Raw genomic sequence first — 19,639 nt, forward strand, 5'->3', positions numbered from 1 at the left:
ACACAGGGTAAAAATTAGGATTGCGTGTGGTGACAGGCTGGACATCATGTTCAGATATGATAGGACTGGTCTCCATGAGGAGAAGCTCCAAATCCAAAAGAGACCTAATGTCCTTAAAACTCTAAATATCAGTCAAATCCATAGACTCCACAATTTCAACTCCCTGTTGTTCACTCACACTGGTCCCCAGAAAATGTTTCTTAAGTAGGACAGACCGGATACATCTATTGACATCTCTCAGAGTTGTGAACATGTCAAAATGATGGGTTGGGGCAAAGGAAAGACCCTTATATTAAAGATTGTACTCCTCTGCTGTGATCAAGGTTGCAGACAAATTGACAACTGTGTCTGTAGGGTCATTGGAGGAAAAGGGTTTCCTATGCCTCACACCCGCTCGTCTGGTGCGTTTCTACCTCTGCGCTTTCTGAACTTCCTCTGCTTCCTGTACTACCCCTGGGGTGGAGGAACCTGCTGGTTTTTTGATACTTGTTGCTTGGAAATAGTCATGTCTACTGCGCCACCATACGCACCCTGTGAATTAACACTATATCCATCGGAGAGTTCGGACCGGGAGTGTGAAGTTTCAGGGGAGCTGAAAGTAACTTTTTGGGGGGGCCCAGGTTTACCAGGGGGTTTAGTCTGTCGGGGAGGTCTGAACTTTCCCTCCCACCGTCCCCATTCATACACCACCCCTTTCTTATAATGTGATGCAGTGGGGTGTCTCGGCACCCTGTGGAGAAGAAATATAGGAGACAAAAACGGGAGCCCAATAGTGTGCAAGTGGATAGTGGAAATGAAGAAATACTACTCACAAAGGAGGGTTGCAAGGGGCAACCAACCGCATGAAGCAGACGGAGACCATGAACCCGACTCCACTCGAAGTAGTCCCAGCCGGGACCTGGATGTGGTCACTCTCTTTGAAGTCATCCACTGTGGTGGTAGCCACAGGTGGTCTGTCACCACCCCTCAGACAAGTGTGTGGGGGTAAACTAAGCACAATAGGAGTACCGCCACACACTTAGTTTACCAGGGCGCCTCTTTTACTCCTATTGTCCTTTATTATAATCATCAACATCTCGTAGATATTTGATACAATTCGTGTCAGTGATTAGAGACTCTAACTTAAGTATATTATCTTGTAATTTCTTATTTAACTCATCATAGGACTGAAGAGTATTAAAGTTTAAGAAAGTATTTTGACCTCTGACACCTGTAGTCGCAAATCCATGAGACATTGTTCCTCATATACAATGATTAACTTCATAATTTTTATAGAACAATCTGATAAAATAGCATTCCACTCTAAAACAAAGTTATCTGAATACAAAGAGGTGGGAACTTTTTTAATTCTCAAACCACGGGGAATAATGCAATCAGCAACATATTGTTTGAGACTTGTTAGGTCCCACCATACTTTAGTTTCTTTCTGCATAATGTCCTCTAATTGAATAAACGCAGCCTTTAGATTGGTCTCCGACTGGACAGCAGAGACCCCTTTTTAAACAATTATTAATTTCTAAAACTGTATAATTGTTTCTAAAACTGTTTCCTATGCTTTCTTAGAAAAAAATAGTTTTACACATTCCAACTTTTTGCACCACAACGAGCAGTTTTCGGTATTCTCACCTATGTTACAAATTATAGTTTTTCAACAAATTACTTAAACTCATACATATAAAAAATCATTTATTTTTATGTTTTGACTTTTCAGTCGACTTTTTTTATTCTATGCTAAATAAAACCATAAACAATCATATACTAATTTATATTACACAAACAAAATGGGGATCACGGTTAGGCTTTCTGCAGGGGCGTTTAAGATTAGGCACCAGGAGGGTATTAAGGTTAGGCACCAACAGAGTGAGCTTAGGGTTAGGCACCATCAGGGGGTCTTAGGATTAGGCACAAACAGAGTGGGCTTTGGGTGAAGCACCACCAGGGGGGTCTTAGGGTTAAGTGATAGCAGGGGTGTCTGAGGGTTAGGCACCACCAGGGGAGGGTTTTGTGTCAGAGTAGGAAGAGGTTAGGTTATAGCCAAATTTCCACAAGTATTAAATATATTTTATAATATGAATGAAGTAGTAAAATATCAGTTAATTAAACAATAATTTATAAATTTTACTGGCCCTCATTTTAGTAAACGTAAAAATAGAGGTTACAGTTGGGAAAAATAGAATATCAGTATTATAAACAATATTTTACATCATATCATAGCACCCATTTTAATAAATGATACCTTAAATATAATTTATATCTGGTACGATTTTTAACTGGAGCCTTTACTATACGCATGCCTACTTTACAGGCCTGATTGGTGGATTGCAAAATTGGTTTTCCTTCTAGAATGTTCTCCTCTCTCCACAGAGGACCTCTGGTGCTCTGAAAGAGTGTCCATGAGGTTCTTGGTCATCTTCCTGACTAAGGTCCATCTCTCCTTATCCCTCATTTTAGATAGCTGGCCAGCTCTAGGAAGAGTTTTGGCAGTTTTGAACTTCTTTCACTTACGGATAATGGAGGCCACTGTGCTCTTGGGACCTTCAAAGCAGCAGGAATTTTTCTGTAAGCTTCCACAGATTCCAAGGCAATCCTAACTACAGACAATTCATTTGCCTTTATGCTTGGTTTATGTTCTGAAATTGAACTGTCAACTTTGGGACCTTACATAGACAGGTGTGTGCCTTTCCAAATCATGTCCAATCAACTGAATGTACCACAGTTGGACTCCAATTAAGCTGCAGAAACATCTCAAGGGTGATCAGGGGAAACAGGATGCACTTGAGTTCAATTTTGAGCTTAATCTCCTTGGCGGTAATCCCGAGCTGAGCTCGGGGTATGCCGCCGGAGGTCGCCGCTCAGGCCCTGCTGGGGCGATTTTCACTCTGAAAAAAGCAGCACACGCAGCCGGCACTTTGCCAGCCGCGTGTGCCGCCCGATCGCCGCCGCTCCGCGGCGATCCGCCGCGTGCAGCGGCGAAAGAGGGTCCCCCCAGCCGCCCGAGCCCAGCGCAGCCGGAACACACAGTTCCGGCCGGCGCTAGGGGCTGGATCGGGCGGCTCTGACGTCAGGACGTCGACTGACGTCCATGACGTCACTCCGCTCGTCGCCATGGCGACGAGGAAAGCGAAACAAGATAAGCCGCTCAATGCGGCCTATCTTGTTACTTTCGATTGCCGGAGGCGATCGAAAGTACGCTTCCGGAGCGCCCTCTAGTGGGCTTTCATGCAGCCAACTTTCAGTTGGCTGCATGAAATATTTTTTTTTTAATTTAAAAAAAACCCTCCCGCAGCCTCCCTGGCAAAATAAATAAACCGCCAGGGAGGTTAAAGTGGATCCGAGGTGAACTTTTACTCATTGTATAATTGTGTTCATTTCCTGTTGTTTATAGGGCATTCCTCAAGCCAAATAATTTTTTGTTTTTGTTTTAATACTCTAATTCCCTATAAACTAAATAAACCACGCCCACAGGTTTTCAGAGAGCCTTGGCAGTAGCAAGGGCTCATGGAAGCTCAGTCTGGACAGGAGGAGGAGGAGGAGGTGTTACTAGCCATTGATTTCAGAGGCAGAGGGGAGGAGGGAGGATTAGGTTTTTTTTCACAGGCTTGAGTGCTCAAGATACAGATAAGCCTGCCCCTGTGTAATGTTTACAGACGACATGGCTGCTGTCAGTGTATCACAGGAAGAAATAATCATTTTCTATTAAAGCTGTTTGCAGCTAGATTTGCTGTGTAAACTATCTAAACTTTAGATAAGATATATAGACAAGTTAACTTGTTATAGTTAGTTTTTCATCTCAGATCCACTTTAACCGGTTCAGTGCCACAGTGCCGAAAATCTCATGCATCCGAGCAACGTTCACCTCCCATTTATTCGCCTATAACTTTATTGCTACTTATCACAATGAATTGATCTATATCTTGTTTTTTCCGCCACCAATTAGGCTTTCTTAGGGGGGGTACATTTTGCTAAGAGCCACTTTACTGTAAATGCATTTTAACAGGAAGAATAAGAAAAAAACTGAAAAAATTCATTATTTCTCAGTTTTTGGCCATTATAGTTTGAAATTAATATACGATACCGTAATTAAAACGCATGTATTTTATTTGCCCATATGTCCCGGCTCTTACACCATTTAAACAATGTCCCTATCACAATTTATGGTGCCGATATTTCATTTAGAAATAAAGGTGCATTTTTTCAATTTGCGTCCATCCCTATTTATAAGCTTATAATTTTAAATAATATAATAACATATTCTCTTGACATGCATAATTAAAAAGTTCAGACCCTTGGGTAACTATTTATGTTTTTTTTTTTTTTTTATTGTATTTTTTTTTTTAAATAAAAAAAGTGTATGTGGGTAATTTTTGGTGTGGGAGGGAAACTGCTAATTTTAAATGTAAAATTGTATTTTTTTTTAAACAAAAATGTATGTGGGTGCAGTTTACTATTTGGCCACCAGATGGCCACAGTGAGAAAAGTCCTGGATGCGAACGATGTCGCATCCAGGAACTTAAATGCAGGCGAGTTGTTTCCTGGGGGCAGAAATACCGCGCTCTCTGGAGAGAAAGTGTCGGTATTTCTGCGGGGAAGCTAGATCGGTGAATGGGAATTACATTCCCATTCACTGATCGGGGGGCTAGCGGCGGGCGGCGGGTGCGCGCGTGGGCGCGCGCCCGATCGCGCGCACCACGCAGGCAAAACAGCAGTGCCTATCTGGACGAGGAAACTCGTCCAGATAGGCCGAACTGGTTAATAGCAAAGGCTGTGAATACTTACGTACAAGTGCATACTCAATTTTTTACTTTTAATAAATTTGCCAAAATCTCAAGTAAACTTTTTTCACGGTGTTATTATGAGGTGTTGTGTGTACAATTCTGAGGGGGAAAAATGAATTTAATCAATTTTGGAATAAGGCTGGGACATACATAACAAAATATGTACCAAGTAATACGCTGTAAATACTTTTCAGATACACTGTAACTCATGGAGATAGTCAGGAATATTAATTATTACAATAAAAATATGTCACATAAAAAGATAATACTATAATTACTGAAGTCTCTGCTACTAAATGGCAGGTCTGTCACTGTGGGGTGTTTGTTTGTTGTTAAGTGAGCAGAAATAAAACCTGGTCTCACACAGTCCACTAGGGCACAATGCTGTGATATCATAACCAGGGCAAAACATCACTGGCAGGGTAGATTGCATCCCGATATACAGCATTATAAAGATACTAAAATATTTTATAATGCTAAAACAAGAATAATTAATGTGAATAAGTTATCCTGAATAATGTATTACATTCTACTATATCTGGCATGCCTTCCCACTCATACTGTATTATCACGACTGACCAAAATTAAATCTGTAGTTTTAATTTTGACTTTGAAACCCACCATGATGTACTGAACAAGAGGCAAATAATTAAAACACAACTGAATGTACAAAATATTGTTTGAAAGTTTGCCGCACTAATGTCAAATCAACTCCCTAATGTTTACTATGTGACTTGGCACCAATAATAGCCAATTTCTTGAGATCATGTCTCTCTCCTGGGAACATTCAAAGTGTAAAACTGCACTGGGATTGAGTTCCTTTTCCTTGTGATTACTTTATTATTATCTCTTATCTTTTCTTATATGGATCCCTACCTACATGTTGTTATTGGTAGGCAGAGGAATTGCTGATGGGTGAGAATTGCAATAGGCCATTCTATTTTATAGGTTGTATGATCAAGTTAGCATAGTACATAATAGGTAATTTAGCTGTCTTGTTTTTTGTTTGTTTGTTTGTTTGTTTGTTTTTTTGTTTTGTTTTTTGCTCTCAGCAAGAGGTAATTACAGCAGTAACATTAATATTTATTTTTTTTAATTGTATCATTTATTTTATCTTAGCTACTGCATATACACTTTATGTTTGGTCTAAGGATTGAAATGGTGCTTATGCTTACAGATTATTGTTTTTATTGTTTGCTCTTCTTATACATTTCTGCTGGAGTGTATTCTGTTTCCTAGAAAATTAACCTGTAGTAGCTGGTGTATATTTAAGACTTTACATGTACATATTTGCAAAAGGACTAATAACTATGCTAGAAATTATACCCAATACTCTACATTAGTTACTGGCAAAATATCAGAATACATTTTATTTGGCTAAATAAGTTTGCAAATACAGGAACTTGACTTTGTAGTTGCTTAACAGACACAAAGAATATGATACAAGGACAGACAGTATAGATAAGCAACTTGCTCTATCTGCCATCTCCAGGCCCCTCCTCCTCCAAACAATGCTGGAAAACCTGGCTTACATTAGGAAGCAGTATAGCCATTTAATTCCTGTGTGAACTATAAACTATAAAGCGGTTATTCTCTTCCTTTCCACCACTGTTCATAAAAAGGACAACTATCACCATATAAAACCACCTATGCAAATATTGCTTAGATTTGAGATGTAGTAAGTCTTGGGATTTCCATACTCAGCATAAATCAGGACTAATCTATTTATGAAAAAAAATAAAAACATAAGCTTCCTACTATGTCACATTTGCAATTATCTGCCCATTTAGCACTGAAATTTATACTCATTTATACAGAGGGCTAGTTAAATCAAGAACCTCGTCTCCCATTGTATTACTGCATTTATTAGCAAATGCATTAAATAACAATGGTTGACAGTAGGAAGATGTAATTTTTAGAGGGTCAGGCACTCAGTCCCATCTTTTTTCTAAGTGAATAAGATCACTGTGAGCCCAAGTGACACACGGAGTCATGATTCTGACTTCCTGACAGTGGAGGTGGAGTAAAAAGGCTGCAGTTTTCACTGATGAGTAGGGGGACCCCTGAAAACAAAGTGTAGCAAGGTTTTTGGGGCATTTTAGATTGCAAAATTGAGTTATTTTATTAGAAAATGTAATTGGTAATCTGATAACAAATGCAATAATAAAACCAGAGCCTGAACTTAACCTTTAAAGTGTATCTCCACATTTATGGAGAAAGCAAAATCATTCTAAGGGATTCATCACTAATTTCTAAACATTACTTGTTTTTTTCCCTTTGCTTTGTCTCTACAAGACCCAATTTAAACTGGATAAGGAGCACAAGGACTGAATATTGAAAATCAATTCCCTACAGCTGTGAGCACACTGATCTGTATATATTAAGCACTGACTGAAGAAGGAAATATGGATGTAAAAATGAACACACACAGTAGATTAATCTGCAAACAGCCATGGCTGAAAGGAAGTACAATTCTGCATGTCTCCAAAATCATAAAAAAGTTGTTTTAATAACATGAAATTGCAAGGTTGTATGCATGTCAGCAATTGTTAAAATACATCATATCTATAACCTTTGTTTAAAAAATCCTGGCCAGATTTACGCAGTTGCTTATGTTTTCCTCAGCTTGCAAAGCTGTGGTGAGTCTAGAAATTGTATCCACTTGAGGACCACAGGTTTACACCCGTTTAGTGACCGGGTGATTTTCCACAATTCAGCACTCTGCAACTTTAACAGCTTGCTGCACGGCCATACAACTTAACACCCAAATGAGTCTTGCCTCCTTTTCTTGTCCCTAACAAGGCTTTCTTTTGGTGGTCTCTGATCGCTGCTGCGATCATCAGTTTTTTTTATTTTAAAGAAAGCATTTTTTTAATCATTATAGACCCACTCCCTCCCACCTTTGGGCTTAAATTGTCCCTGGATAGCATTCCATTCACTTCTTTTCCTCTCATAGGCATCAGTCTATGAGTGGGCCTAGATTGTGAGCCGCTCGGAGGGACAGCCAAGTGACAGGGCTGTCCCATATTCATGCTCCACTCCGTGTCTCTGCATGGAATGATCGTGCATGCATGTGTGCATTCCCTGCTAAACTACGCCCTCAGGACTTGACACCAATCATTGTTAGGCAGTCCTGGGGTTGCCAACCTCCCACCGCCAATTGGTGTTGGGTTGTCGAGAGGGGGTTTAATAAACTGAGTTCTATGCGAAATCCAGTCTTTGTGTAGAAAACTATATTTAAGCTAGCATGTACCTTTTGACCTTTTTTGCAGTTGCTACTATGATATATTATGTTTAATGTGTATGTGATACACCACAATAATAGTTAAAACATTAAGTTTGTACACACAACAAAATAAAACATTGAATTACATTTTCACTTACGTGATAAAAAGAATTCCGTAGAGCCGCAAATTGGTTTAACTGTTCTTCATTGCTTGGTGTTTGAGAACTATTTGGAGTGAAGACTATTAAGTCATTCTTTGGTTGTGATGAGTTTGAACATACTCTGTATTGAGTTTGTTGAGAGTACACCCAACTTCCCCCTGTGTTTGAACAAATGTTGTAGTTTTCCTTCAGCTCCTTCACTTCATCTCTGCATTTCTGCCACCTTAAGACAGTGAAAACAATTAATGTGATAAGAAATAGACTTGATATGATGCAGATAGCAACAACCAAGTAAATATTAGCTTCAGAAAAGTCATCAATTATTCCTTTGGCATTCTGATTATCATACAGAATTTCCTGGTTAGAATCCACCAAGGAGATGACAACTTCTGTTGCAGTTGACATGGCTGGCTCTCCATGGTCCTTTGCCACCACCAGCAGTGTGTATTCTTCATAATCTGAATCTGTAAATGGTCTTCGTAGACTGATTTCACCAGAATGTTGAGATATAATAAATGGAGTTCTTCCTGTAATGTCTTTAAAATTATAGGCTATTAGTGCATTATATCCTGAATCAATATCTGCTGCTCTAACTTTGGTAACCAAGTCTCCCGGTTGAATTGACTTAGGGGTTTTCACTGTCAGTGCTGGAAAAATAGTTGAAAAAATGGGAGAATTGTCATTTATATCTTCAATGAATATGTTTAATGCCAAGTTTGAGCTAAGTGGAGGAAGGCCAGTATCAGTGGCTGTTATGTGACACTGGAAATATGTGACCTTTTCATGATCAAATGAAGCCAATGCAAACACTTTTCCATTCTCTGGATTGATGGAGATATATGAAGATAAGGGAATCCCATCAATGGTGCTGTCACTGATTGAATAGGTGATAAAAGAATTCTGCCCGATATCAGGATCAGAAGCTGTTGCTGTGTACACAAGAGAACCTGGAGGATTGTTCTCCTTGATAAAGATTGTATCAACAGGTTGTTGAAAGACTGGAGCATTGTCATTCACATCACTTATTTCAATTTTAAGAGTATTTTGAACAGATAGTGGTGGTGATCCTTCATCTCTTGCTACAATTACAACTTCATATTGAGATCTTGTTTCTCGATCTAGTTGTCCATCCACAATTAAAGAGAAATCGCCCTTAAATGCTCTAAGTATTTTAAAAGGTGAAGAATTAGTAATGTGGCAATTAACATTTCCATTTACGCTTGAATCCTGGTCACGGACCTTTATGATAGCAATTGTTGTACCCTGTGGAGAGTCTTCAGGAACAGGCAAAGCAATTGATGTCACTGTCATCTCAGGGGGATTGTCATTGACATCTACAACAGTCACTAAAACTTTGCAGTGCCCAATTAATTGGACCTCTCCATCATCCACAGCATCAATCTGGATTTCATACATTTGTGCTTGTTCATAATCCACTTCTCCAATCACTTTAATTTCCCCTGTGTGTTTATCTAGGCTGAACAGTTTGCTGACATCTTCCTTTGCTGTCTCACTAAATGCATACAGTATTTCTCCATTCTTTCCCTGGTCTAAATCCGTGGCATTTACCTTAATTACTAACGTCCCTTTAGGAGCATTTTCAATGACACTAGTCTGGTAAAATGGATGATTAAATGTTGGAGCATTATCATTAAAATCTTCAACAGTGATAACGATCTCAGATGTTCCACTTAATCTAGGTTTACCACCATCATAAGCTGTGAGTGTGAGATTGTGAACAGCCTGCTTTTCTCTGTCTAGAGATTTCTTCAATACAAGCTCTAATGATCTGATCTGATTCATGTATTTTTGAAAATCAAGAGCAAAATGATCACTGGCACTGAGCTCATAATTTGTAATAGAATTTGTTCCAAGGTCTGGATCAGCAGCTCCTTTTACATGGAAACGAGATCCTGCAGGCATCACTTCAGATATCACAAGGGAGCTCAATGTAGAGGGAAAAGCAGGTTTATTGTCATTTACATCTTCTATTTCTACATCTATATGATACATCTGCACAGGCTTATCTACAATGACCTGCAGAGGAATGATACAGAGCTGTATGCCTGGACACAGCTGCTCTCTGTCTATTGTCTCTCTAACAAACAAGATTCCATTCTGCAGATTTACCTGGAAATATTCCTTCTCATCAGTATTGACAACTCGTAATATTCTGGAATTAATCTCACCTATGTCCAGTCCCAGATCCTGAGCAATTCTTCCAACAAAGGTGCCATGTTTGGATTCCTCTGAGATGATATAATGCAGCTGACTCAAGACCACATCCCAAGACATTTGAAGCAATAAGAAAAGAAAAAGCCTGCTTCTTCTTTGACAATCCAATGTTGCTTTGAGCATTTCTTACAATCAGGGATGATAAAGATGATTTCTCCAGTAAAAACAACATTCACAGCAATTCAAGACTCACAGCACGTAAGAGACATACTGTCATGGCTGCTTTCCTTATAGTAAAATATCAGCTGTTAGCAATAGAGAAATGTATTCAGTCTACATACTATAGCTTGGTATAGAGTGACATCTTGTGTCTGAATTTCAAACTGCATCAAGTCAACTAAAATGTAAGTCTTACCATTTCAAATTATATTTGTGTTTACATGTTTTGAATCAATGTTTTCATTAGTATACAATGCAAAGTTGTGTATTTTCTTTCTCTCACTCAAATAGTATATACATTCTTATCTGTGGGTTACATTGCATTATGAAAGATGCACTATCAAACATTCAGTGAAGTTTTTTTGTTTTTTTTTAAACACTTTTTTTTACACATTTTTAAATCAAGAGTTTGTTATGACACTTGTACATTAAACTAGGCAAACCGAGTACTATAAATTCTGTTTAAAATGGTTACAAAGGATTTTGCTGCAAAACATCTTTTTCTTAAGATAAATGTAGAGTAAACCAGGTAAACTGTTTACTATAAATTGTAAATAAAATTGTAAAAAAAAGGGATTTTGTAGTAAAACATTTTTCTTATGCTGTTTTAACACATTGTGGGAAGATACAATTATAATACAGTATGCAAACATTTTCTTGAAACATTAGCCAAACTAAAACAAACACTAACTATAAAATAAATAAACCAGTACAAATTGCAGTCATTTGCATTTTGATTTTTCATATACATTTAGAACACATGCAAATCATGTTATCTCCTTCAGTCTACAAATAGGTCTAATAAATTAACCACCCTGGCGTTCTATTGAGATCGCCAGGGCGGCTGCGGGAGGGTTTTTTTTTATTAAAAAAAACTATTTCATGCAGCCAACTGAAAGTTGGCTGCATGAAAGCCCACTAGAGGGCGCTCCGGAGGCGTTCTTCCGATCGCCTCCGGCAAGCATAAGTAACAAGGAAGGCTGCAATGAGCAGCCTTCCTTGTTTGGCTTTCCTCGTCACCATGGCGACGAGCGGAGTGACGTCATGGACGTCAGCCGACGTCCTGACATCTGCCGCCTCCGATCCAGCCCTTAGCGCTGGCCGGAACTATGTGTTCCGGATGCGCAGGGCTCAGGCGGCTGGGGGGACCCTCTTTTGCCGCTGCTCGCGGCGGATCGCCGCAGAGCGGCGGCGATCAGGCAGCACACGCAGCTGGCAAAGTGCCGGCTGCGTGTGCTGCTTTTTATTTCATCCGAATCGGCCCAGCAGGGCCTGAGCGGCACCCTCTGGCGGTAATGGACGAGCTGAGCTCGTCCATACCGCTAAGGTGGTTAACCTAGAACTACAGAGCTAACACATTGTTCGTATTTAAATACAGTGCTGTCCTTAATTATTCATATCCCTTGCAAATTTTGACATAGGTGTCTCCTAAAAGATAATAAGACAATGTACAAGAGGCAATATTATGGAAAAAAAAAACATTTTGCAATATTATGGGAAAAAGCATTTCTCAGCTTTTATTTACATTTGAGCAAAAAGTGTCCAGTACAAAATAATTTATACCCTTCTCAATAATCAAAAGAAAAACCTTTATTGGCTATTACACCAATCAAACGTTTCTTATAATTGCAGACCAACTTTTTACATGTCTCCACAAGTATTTTTTCGCATTCATGTTTAACAATGAGTTCCAAATCTTTCAGGTTGGAGGGTCTTTTTGCCACCACCCTAATCTTTAGCTTCCTCCACAGATTCTTAATTGGATTCAAGTCATGACTCTGGCTGGGCCACTTCAAAACGTTAATGTTGTTCTCTGCTAACCATCTCTTCACCTTTTTTGCTGTGTGTTTTGGGTCATTGTTATGCTGAAATGTCCACTAATGCCCAAGGCCAAGTTTTTCTGCAGACTGCCTGATGTTGCTGTTGAGAATCCTCATGTGGTGCTCTTTTTTTCATAGGGCCATTTACTGTGATTATGTTCCTGGTCCATTGGCTGAAATACACCCCCGAAGCAATAGGTTCCCACCACCACGTTTGACAATGGGGATGGTGTTCTTTGGGTTGAAGGCTTCTCCTTTTTATACGCCAAATGATGGAAACATGATTGTGACCAAACTATTCAATTTTTGTTTCATCTGACCATAACACAGAAGACCATATGTCTTCTTCTTTGTCCAGATGAGCATTTTCAAAGAACAAGCAAGCTTTTGTGGGTTTTATCTGGAGAAGTGACATCCTCCTTGGTCTGCATCCGTGGAACCCAGCAGTGTGCAGTGTCCATTGGATTGTCTGCCTTGAGACATTGCCACCAGCAGAGTGCAGATTCACCAAGATGGCCTTGGTGGGGATCCTTGGATTGCTTTTCACCTCTCTCACTAACCTCCTGGCTAGAACAGGTCTCACTTTTGGCTTCCAACTATGTGCTCTGAGATTTTCCACAGTGCGTAACATCTTATATTTTGTAATTTTACTTTGCACTGTAGCCACTGGAACGTGAAAACATTTAGAAATGGCCTTGTAGCCTTTTCCTGACTTGTGAGCAGCCACAATGTCCTCACTGAGCTCCTTTGTCTTAGTCACGACTGTCCACAAACTAACTGCAAAGAGCTGCTGTTTTTTACCTGTTGAATTGATTAAAACAGCTGTCCCCAATTAATCAGGGTAATTAGGATGCTTTAGAATAGTTTGAAGTATTTGGAATGGTATAGAATTTTGGATTTTCCCACAGATTGTGACAGTTTGTGAACGGTATGAACAATTTTGGACTGGACACTTTTTGCTCAAATGTAAATAAAAGCTGAGAATTTTTTTCCCCACAATAATGACTCTTGTACATCATCTTATTATCTTTTGAGAGACACCTATGTCATTTCCTGTCAAAAAATAACTTGCTGGTTGACTAAAAGTAACTTTAAGTCATAATTTGCTAGGGATATAAATAATAATGGACAGCACTGTAGCTTCTGAATTTAGATCAGGTGAGTGTGAAGTGGGGTGGGGGGATATATTTATTCATGATCCAGGAACTGTCTGCATACTCTCACCACATGAGGCCAGCACTTGTCATACACAGGAGTAACCAAGCACCCACCGCACCAGTGTAGGCTCTGACCATGGGTAAAAGTATTTTATCCTGATACCTAAAGGCAATCAAAATATCAGTGTCTAGCCTGTAGAGGTTTGTGCTTCTCTCTATAAATATGTCTCTCCAGACCATCACTGACCCACCATTAAACCAGCCATGCTCTCATGCTGAATGAAGTTATAGGCAGCACATTTTTTTTCTTTGGCTTCTCTAGACTCTTTTCACATCTGCCACAATGTGCGAAATGTGAACCTGCTCTCATCTGTGAAAAGCACAGGGTTGCAGGCGTTGACCTGCTAATTACAGTATTCCATTTAAAATGTCAATCAAGTTCCAAAGTTCTTGGCAATGTCAAGCCCTTGGGTCACCCGCATAAAGTCCATCTCTGATTGTTTGGTCAAAGATATTCACACCATTGGCATGCTGGTGGTCATTTTGGTGGGCTCTGACATTTTTCATTATTTTCCTTCTGGCAAAAACATTCCTGTTGATGGTTTAAGGACCATCCACAACTCTGTCCAGCTCTCATAAAGTAACTGCTTGTATTGAGGAATTTCCTCGAGACTATGCTGAGAGACACAACAAACTTTCTAGCAATGGTACATATTAATTTGCAACTCTGGAGAGGTTGGACTATTTGTACAATTTCTGCAGGGTCCAGGTTTCACATCATGCTTCCAGTAGTGAACTAGTAAAAACTATCCAAAAAAATAGTCAGTGAAAATGAAGAGGAATAAATGTCAGTGGCCCCAACTGTTAAACCATCTCTGTTTTGTCGGTTTTCTCACTTAGCCCCCTCTAGAGCATTTGTTGTAATTTTTTTTTACCAAAGCAGTGGAAACTGATTGGCAATCCCTTTTGTTATTTAACTGATGAGATCAGTATCCCAAACATGTCATTGGCTTGATGCCAAAAAGTCTTCCTTAATTTCTTTTTAGCAGTTTATTGTTATTACTTTTTAGCTTTGCATTAAAGAGCAATGCAAGATAGACAGATAGACGTTTCTAACCCATCATCTCACATCAACAGGATCAGTATCCCAAACATTTAATTGACTTGATGCCAAAAAGTCTTTCTTAAATTTTTTCTAGCAGTTTATTTGTATTACTTTCCAGCTTTGCAATGCAAGATAAATAGATAGACATAGAGCCTTTTCTAATCCATTATCTGTAGTCAATGGTTGTAAATACAGATGTTTGGGTTATCTAGTTTTGGTGAAAACCAGCCTAACAGTATATTTTGGGATATTTATGGAAACATGCACATACAAGTAAAATGCATTAGGTTTTACTGAAAAAGGTCAATAAAATGCAGTGAAGATATCGCATATTTCTCAAAGCACATCTTTTCCTTTAAGATATTTCATCTTCTCTCATTGCTTCAACTCAGATGAAAAAAAAACAATTATGTAGTTGACTCAGCAATTTTCAAAAGCATCATTTAAAGAGAAAGGACTGAATTTAACTTAATAAATACACTTGATTATTTTTACAGTATTACTTTATAAATTATTTAGTCAATGTTTGCCCATTGTACAATCTTTGTTCACCCTATTTTAAATTCTTAAATTTTGTTTCAAATGGGTTCTTATTTATTGTTAGCAAAACACAATAATCAAACAAAAAGCAAACTAGATATTCCCCATGTACGGATAACCATTTTGATAGTGTTACATGAAAAGTTTATATATTATACTCAGTAACTTGTCTGACTCTAAGAGATAGTCAGGAATATTACTTATTACAATAAGAACAAGTCACATGAAAATATAATACTATAAAGACTGAAGTCTCTGCTACTAAATGGCAGGTCCTCCACTGTGAGTAGAAACAACATCGGGACCCATATGCAATTTACTTTTCCTCCTGAGTTTTCTCCTAGGAGAATCTTTTTCATCTCTGATTTAGAATAACTTTTCAGGACTTTGCAAAGCAATAGTACCATAAAGTAGGTTAAAAAGTAACTATCAAAATTAGTTTGAGGTTTTTTTTGCTTGCTGGTGGTTTAAATGGCATATGTATTGAAGATTTGGAAAATATCATCTAGGAGAAAACTCAGGTGATAAAGTTAATTGCATATGGGCCATGGTCTCACAGGGTCCACTAGGGCAGAATGCTGTGATATATATATATATATATATATATATATATATATATATATATATATATATATATATATATATACAGTGTATATATATATATATATATATATATATATATATATATATACTGTGTATATATATATATATATATATATATATATATATATATATATATATATACAGCACTATAAAGATACAAGGATAATTAATGTAAATTAGGTATACTGAATAACGTATTACAATCTATTATATCTGGCATTCCTTCGCACACATACTATATGATCATGACTGACCAAAATTAAATCTATAGTTTTAATTTTGACTTTCAACCCCAGGGAACAAGAGGCAAATAGTTAAAACACAACAGAAATGACCAAATAATGTCTGAAAGTTTGTTGTAGTAGTGTCAACTCAACTTCCTAATGTTTACTAAGTGACTTGGCAACAATAATAACCAATTTCTTGAGAAATTGTCTCTCTCCTGGGTGCATTCAAAATGTGAAACTGCAATGAGATTATGTTTCTTTTCCTTGTGATTACTTTATTCTTGTTTCATGGATCCCTACCTACATTTTGTTATTGAATGATTAAGTTAGCAGAGTACATAAGAAGTAATTTAGCTGTCTTTGTTTTTTTTTTTTTTTTTTTTTGTTCTCAGCAAAAGGTAATTATAGCAGCAACATTACTTTTATTAATTTAAATTGTACAATTTATTTTATCTTAGCTACTGCAAAGACACTTTATGTTTGACCAAAGGAACTGTGTTTATCTTTCCAGATCCATTTTTCTATGTTTGCATTGCTTATACGTTATGGCAGGAGTGTATTCTGTTTACAAAATTAACCTGTAAAAGCTGGTTTTCATTTTAGACTTTACATTCACAAATTTCTAAAAGGGCTAATAACTATATTAGAAATTACAGCCTAAATTAGTTACTGGCATAATTTGAGAATCATAATCATTTTAATTTGGCTAATAATACGTTTGCACTTACAGGAAGTTGATGTTGCAGTTGCTTAACAGACACAAACAATACGATACAAGGACAGACAGTATAGAAAAGCAGCTTGCTGTGCCTGCGATCTCCAGGCCCTGCCTCCTCCAAACAATACTGGAAAACCTGGCTAACAGTAGGAAGCAGTATAGCTATTCAATTTCTATGTGCAAACTATAAAGCAGTCCCTCTCTTCCCTTCCACCACTATTCATAAAAAGGACAATCCTCATCACCATATAAAACTACCCATGCAAATGTTGCTAGTATTTGAGATCTACTAAGTCTTGGGATTTTCATAATCAGCATAAATCAGGACTAAGCTATCTATAAAAAATTAAAAACATAAGCTTCCTACCATGTCACATTTGCAATTTTCTGCCCATTTAGCAGTGAATTTTATACTCATTTAGACAGGGCTAGATTGTTAAATCCTGAACCCGGTCTCCCATTGTATTACTGCATTTATTAGCAAATGCATTAAAAAACAGTATTTGACATACGTTTACAGTAGGAAGGTGTAATTTTAGAGGGTTAGAAAGTTGGTCTCATCTTTTTCTATGTGAATAAGATCACTGTGAGCCCAAATGACACACAGAGTCATGATTCTGACTTCCTGACAGTGGAGGCGGAGTAAAAAAACTGAAAAAATGCACCTTTATTTCCAAATAAAATACCAACACCATAAATTGTGATAGGGACATAATTTAAATGGTGTAATAACCAGGAAAATGGGGAAATCAAATACATGGGTTTTAATTACACAGTGGATTAATCTGAAAACAGCCATGGCCATGGCTGAAAGGAAGTACAATTCAACATGTCTCAACAATCATAAAAAAGTTATTTTTAATAACACGAAATTAAAAAGTTGTTTTCATGTCATCAGTTGTTAAATGCATCACATCTATAACTTTGTTTAACCAATCTACCCCAGATTCACACAGTTGTGTATGTTTTCTTCAGCTTGCAAAGGCTTGGTAATTCAAGTCTAGAGATTTTAAGTTCTATGCCAATTCCAGTCTTTGTGCAGAAAATTATATTTAAGCTAAGTTGTACACCACAATAACACTGGTTACAAAATTTAGTTTGTACATACAGCAAAATAAAACATCAATTTGTATTTAAACTTACGTGATAGAAAGAATTCCGTAGAGCCGCAAATTGGTTTAAATGTTCTTCATTGCTTGGTGTTTGAGAACTATTTGGAGTGAAAACTATTAAGTCATTCTTTGGTTGTGATGAGTTTGAACATACTCTGTATTGAGTTTGTTGAGAGTACACCCAACTTCCCCCTGTGTTTGAACAAATGTTGTAGTTTTCCTTCAGCTCCTTCACTTCATCTCTGCATTTTTGCCACCTTAAGACAGTGAAAACAATTAATGTGATAAGAAATAGACTTGATATGATGCAGATAGCAACAACCAAGTAAATATTAGCTTCAGAAAAGTCATCAATTATTCCTTTGTCATTCTGATTATCATGCAGAATTTCCTGGTCAGAATCCACCAAGGAGATGACAACTTCTGTTGCGGTTGACATGGCTGGCTCTCCATGGTCCTTTGCCACCACCAGCAGTGTGTATTCTTCATAATCTGAATCTGTAAATGGTCGTCTTAGACTGATTTCTCCAGAATGTTGAGATATAATAAATGGAGTTCTTCCTGTAATGTCTTTAAGATTATAGGATATTAGTGCATTGTATCCTGAATCAATATCTGCTGCTCTAACTTTGGTAACCAAGTCTCCCGGTTGAATTGACTTAGGGGTTTTCACTGGCAGTGCAGGGAAAATAGTTGTAAAAATAGGTGAATTATCATTTGTATCTTCAATGAAAATATTTAATGCAAGGTTTGTGCTAAGTGAGGGAAATCCAGTATCAGTGGCTTTTATATGACACTGGAAATAAGTGACTTGCTCATGATCAAATGAAGCTAATGCAAACACTTTTCCATTCTCTGGATTGATGGAGATATATGAAGATATGGGAATCCCATCAACTGTACTGTCACTGATTGAATAAGTGATAAAGGAATTCTGCCCAATATCGGGATCAGACGCTGTTGCTGTGTACACAAGAGAACCTGGAGGATTGTTCTCCTTGATAAACATTGTATCAACAGGTTGTTGAAAGACTGGAGCATTGTCATTTACATCACTTATATCAATTTTAAGAGTCTTTGAAACAGATAGTGGTGGTGATCCTTCATCTCTTGCTACAATTACAACTTCATATTGAGATCGTGTTTCTCGATCTAGTTGTCCATCCACAATTAAAGAAAAATCTCCTTTAAATGCTCGAAGTATTTTAAATGGTGAAGAGTTAGTGATGTGGCAATTAACTTTTCCATTTACGCTTGAATCCTGGTCACGGGCCTTTATGATAGCAATTGTTGTACCTTGTGGAGAGTCTTCAGGAACAGGCAAAGCAAGTGATGTCACTGTCATCTCAGGGGGATTGTCATTGACATCTACAACAGTCACTAGAACTTTGCAATGCCCAATTAATTGGACCTCTCCATTATCCACAGCATCAATCTGTATTTCATACATTTGTGCTTGTTCATAATCCACTTCTCCAATCACTTTAATTTCCCCTGTGTGTTTATCTAGGCTGAACATTTTGTTGACATCTGCATTTTCTGCTTCACTAAGTGCATACAATATTTCTCCATTCTTTCCCTGGTCTAAATCTGTGGCATTTACCTTAATTACCAATGATCCTTTAGGAGCATTTTCCATCACACTAGTCTGATAAAATGGCTGATTAAATGTTGGAGCATTATCATTTAAATCTTCAACAGTGATAATAATCTCAGATGTCCCACTTAATCTTGGTTTACCACCATCATAAGCTGTGAGTGTGAGATTGTGAACAGCCTGCTTTTCTCTGTCTAGAGATTT

General features: G+C 37.8%; 1 protein-coding gene across 8 annotated transcripts in view; it reads right to left on the reverse strand.

Moving 5' to 3' along the window:
- Positions 1-19,639, reverse strand: part of LOC137564209 (protocadherin alpha-C2-like) — a 362,151-nt gene that overhangs the window by 263,517 nt on the left and 78,995 nt on the right. The window contains exon 1 of one of the 8 annotated variants that reach the window (XM_068277785.1): positions 8,160-10,596. The exons of the other annotated variants lie outside the window; for them this stretch is intronic. Within the exon in view, the coding sequence (XP_068133886.1) occupies positions 8,160-10,520 (2,361 nt within the window). The 5' untranslated portion in view covers positions 10,521-10,596. Of the gene's footprint in view, positions 1-8,159; positions 10,597-19,639 lie in introns of those variants that run through there. 8 annotated transcript variants of the gene reach the window in all.

This window comes from Hyperolius riggenbachi, chromosome 3 (assembly GCF_040937935.1).
Source record: "Hyperolius riggenbachi isolate aHypRig1 chromosome 3, aHypRig1.pri, whole genome shotgun sequence".
NCBI lineage: Eukaryota > Metazoa > Chordata > Amphibia > Anura > Hyperoliidae > Hyperolius > Hyperolius riggenbachi.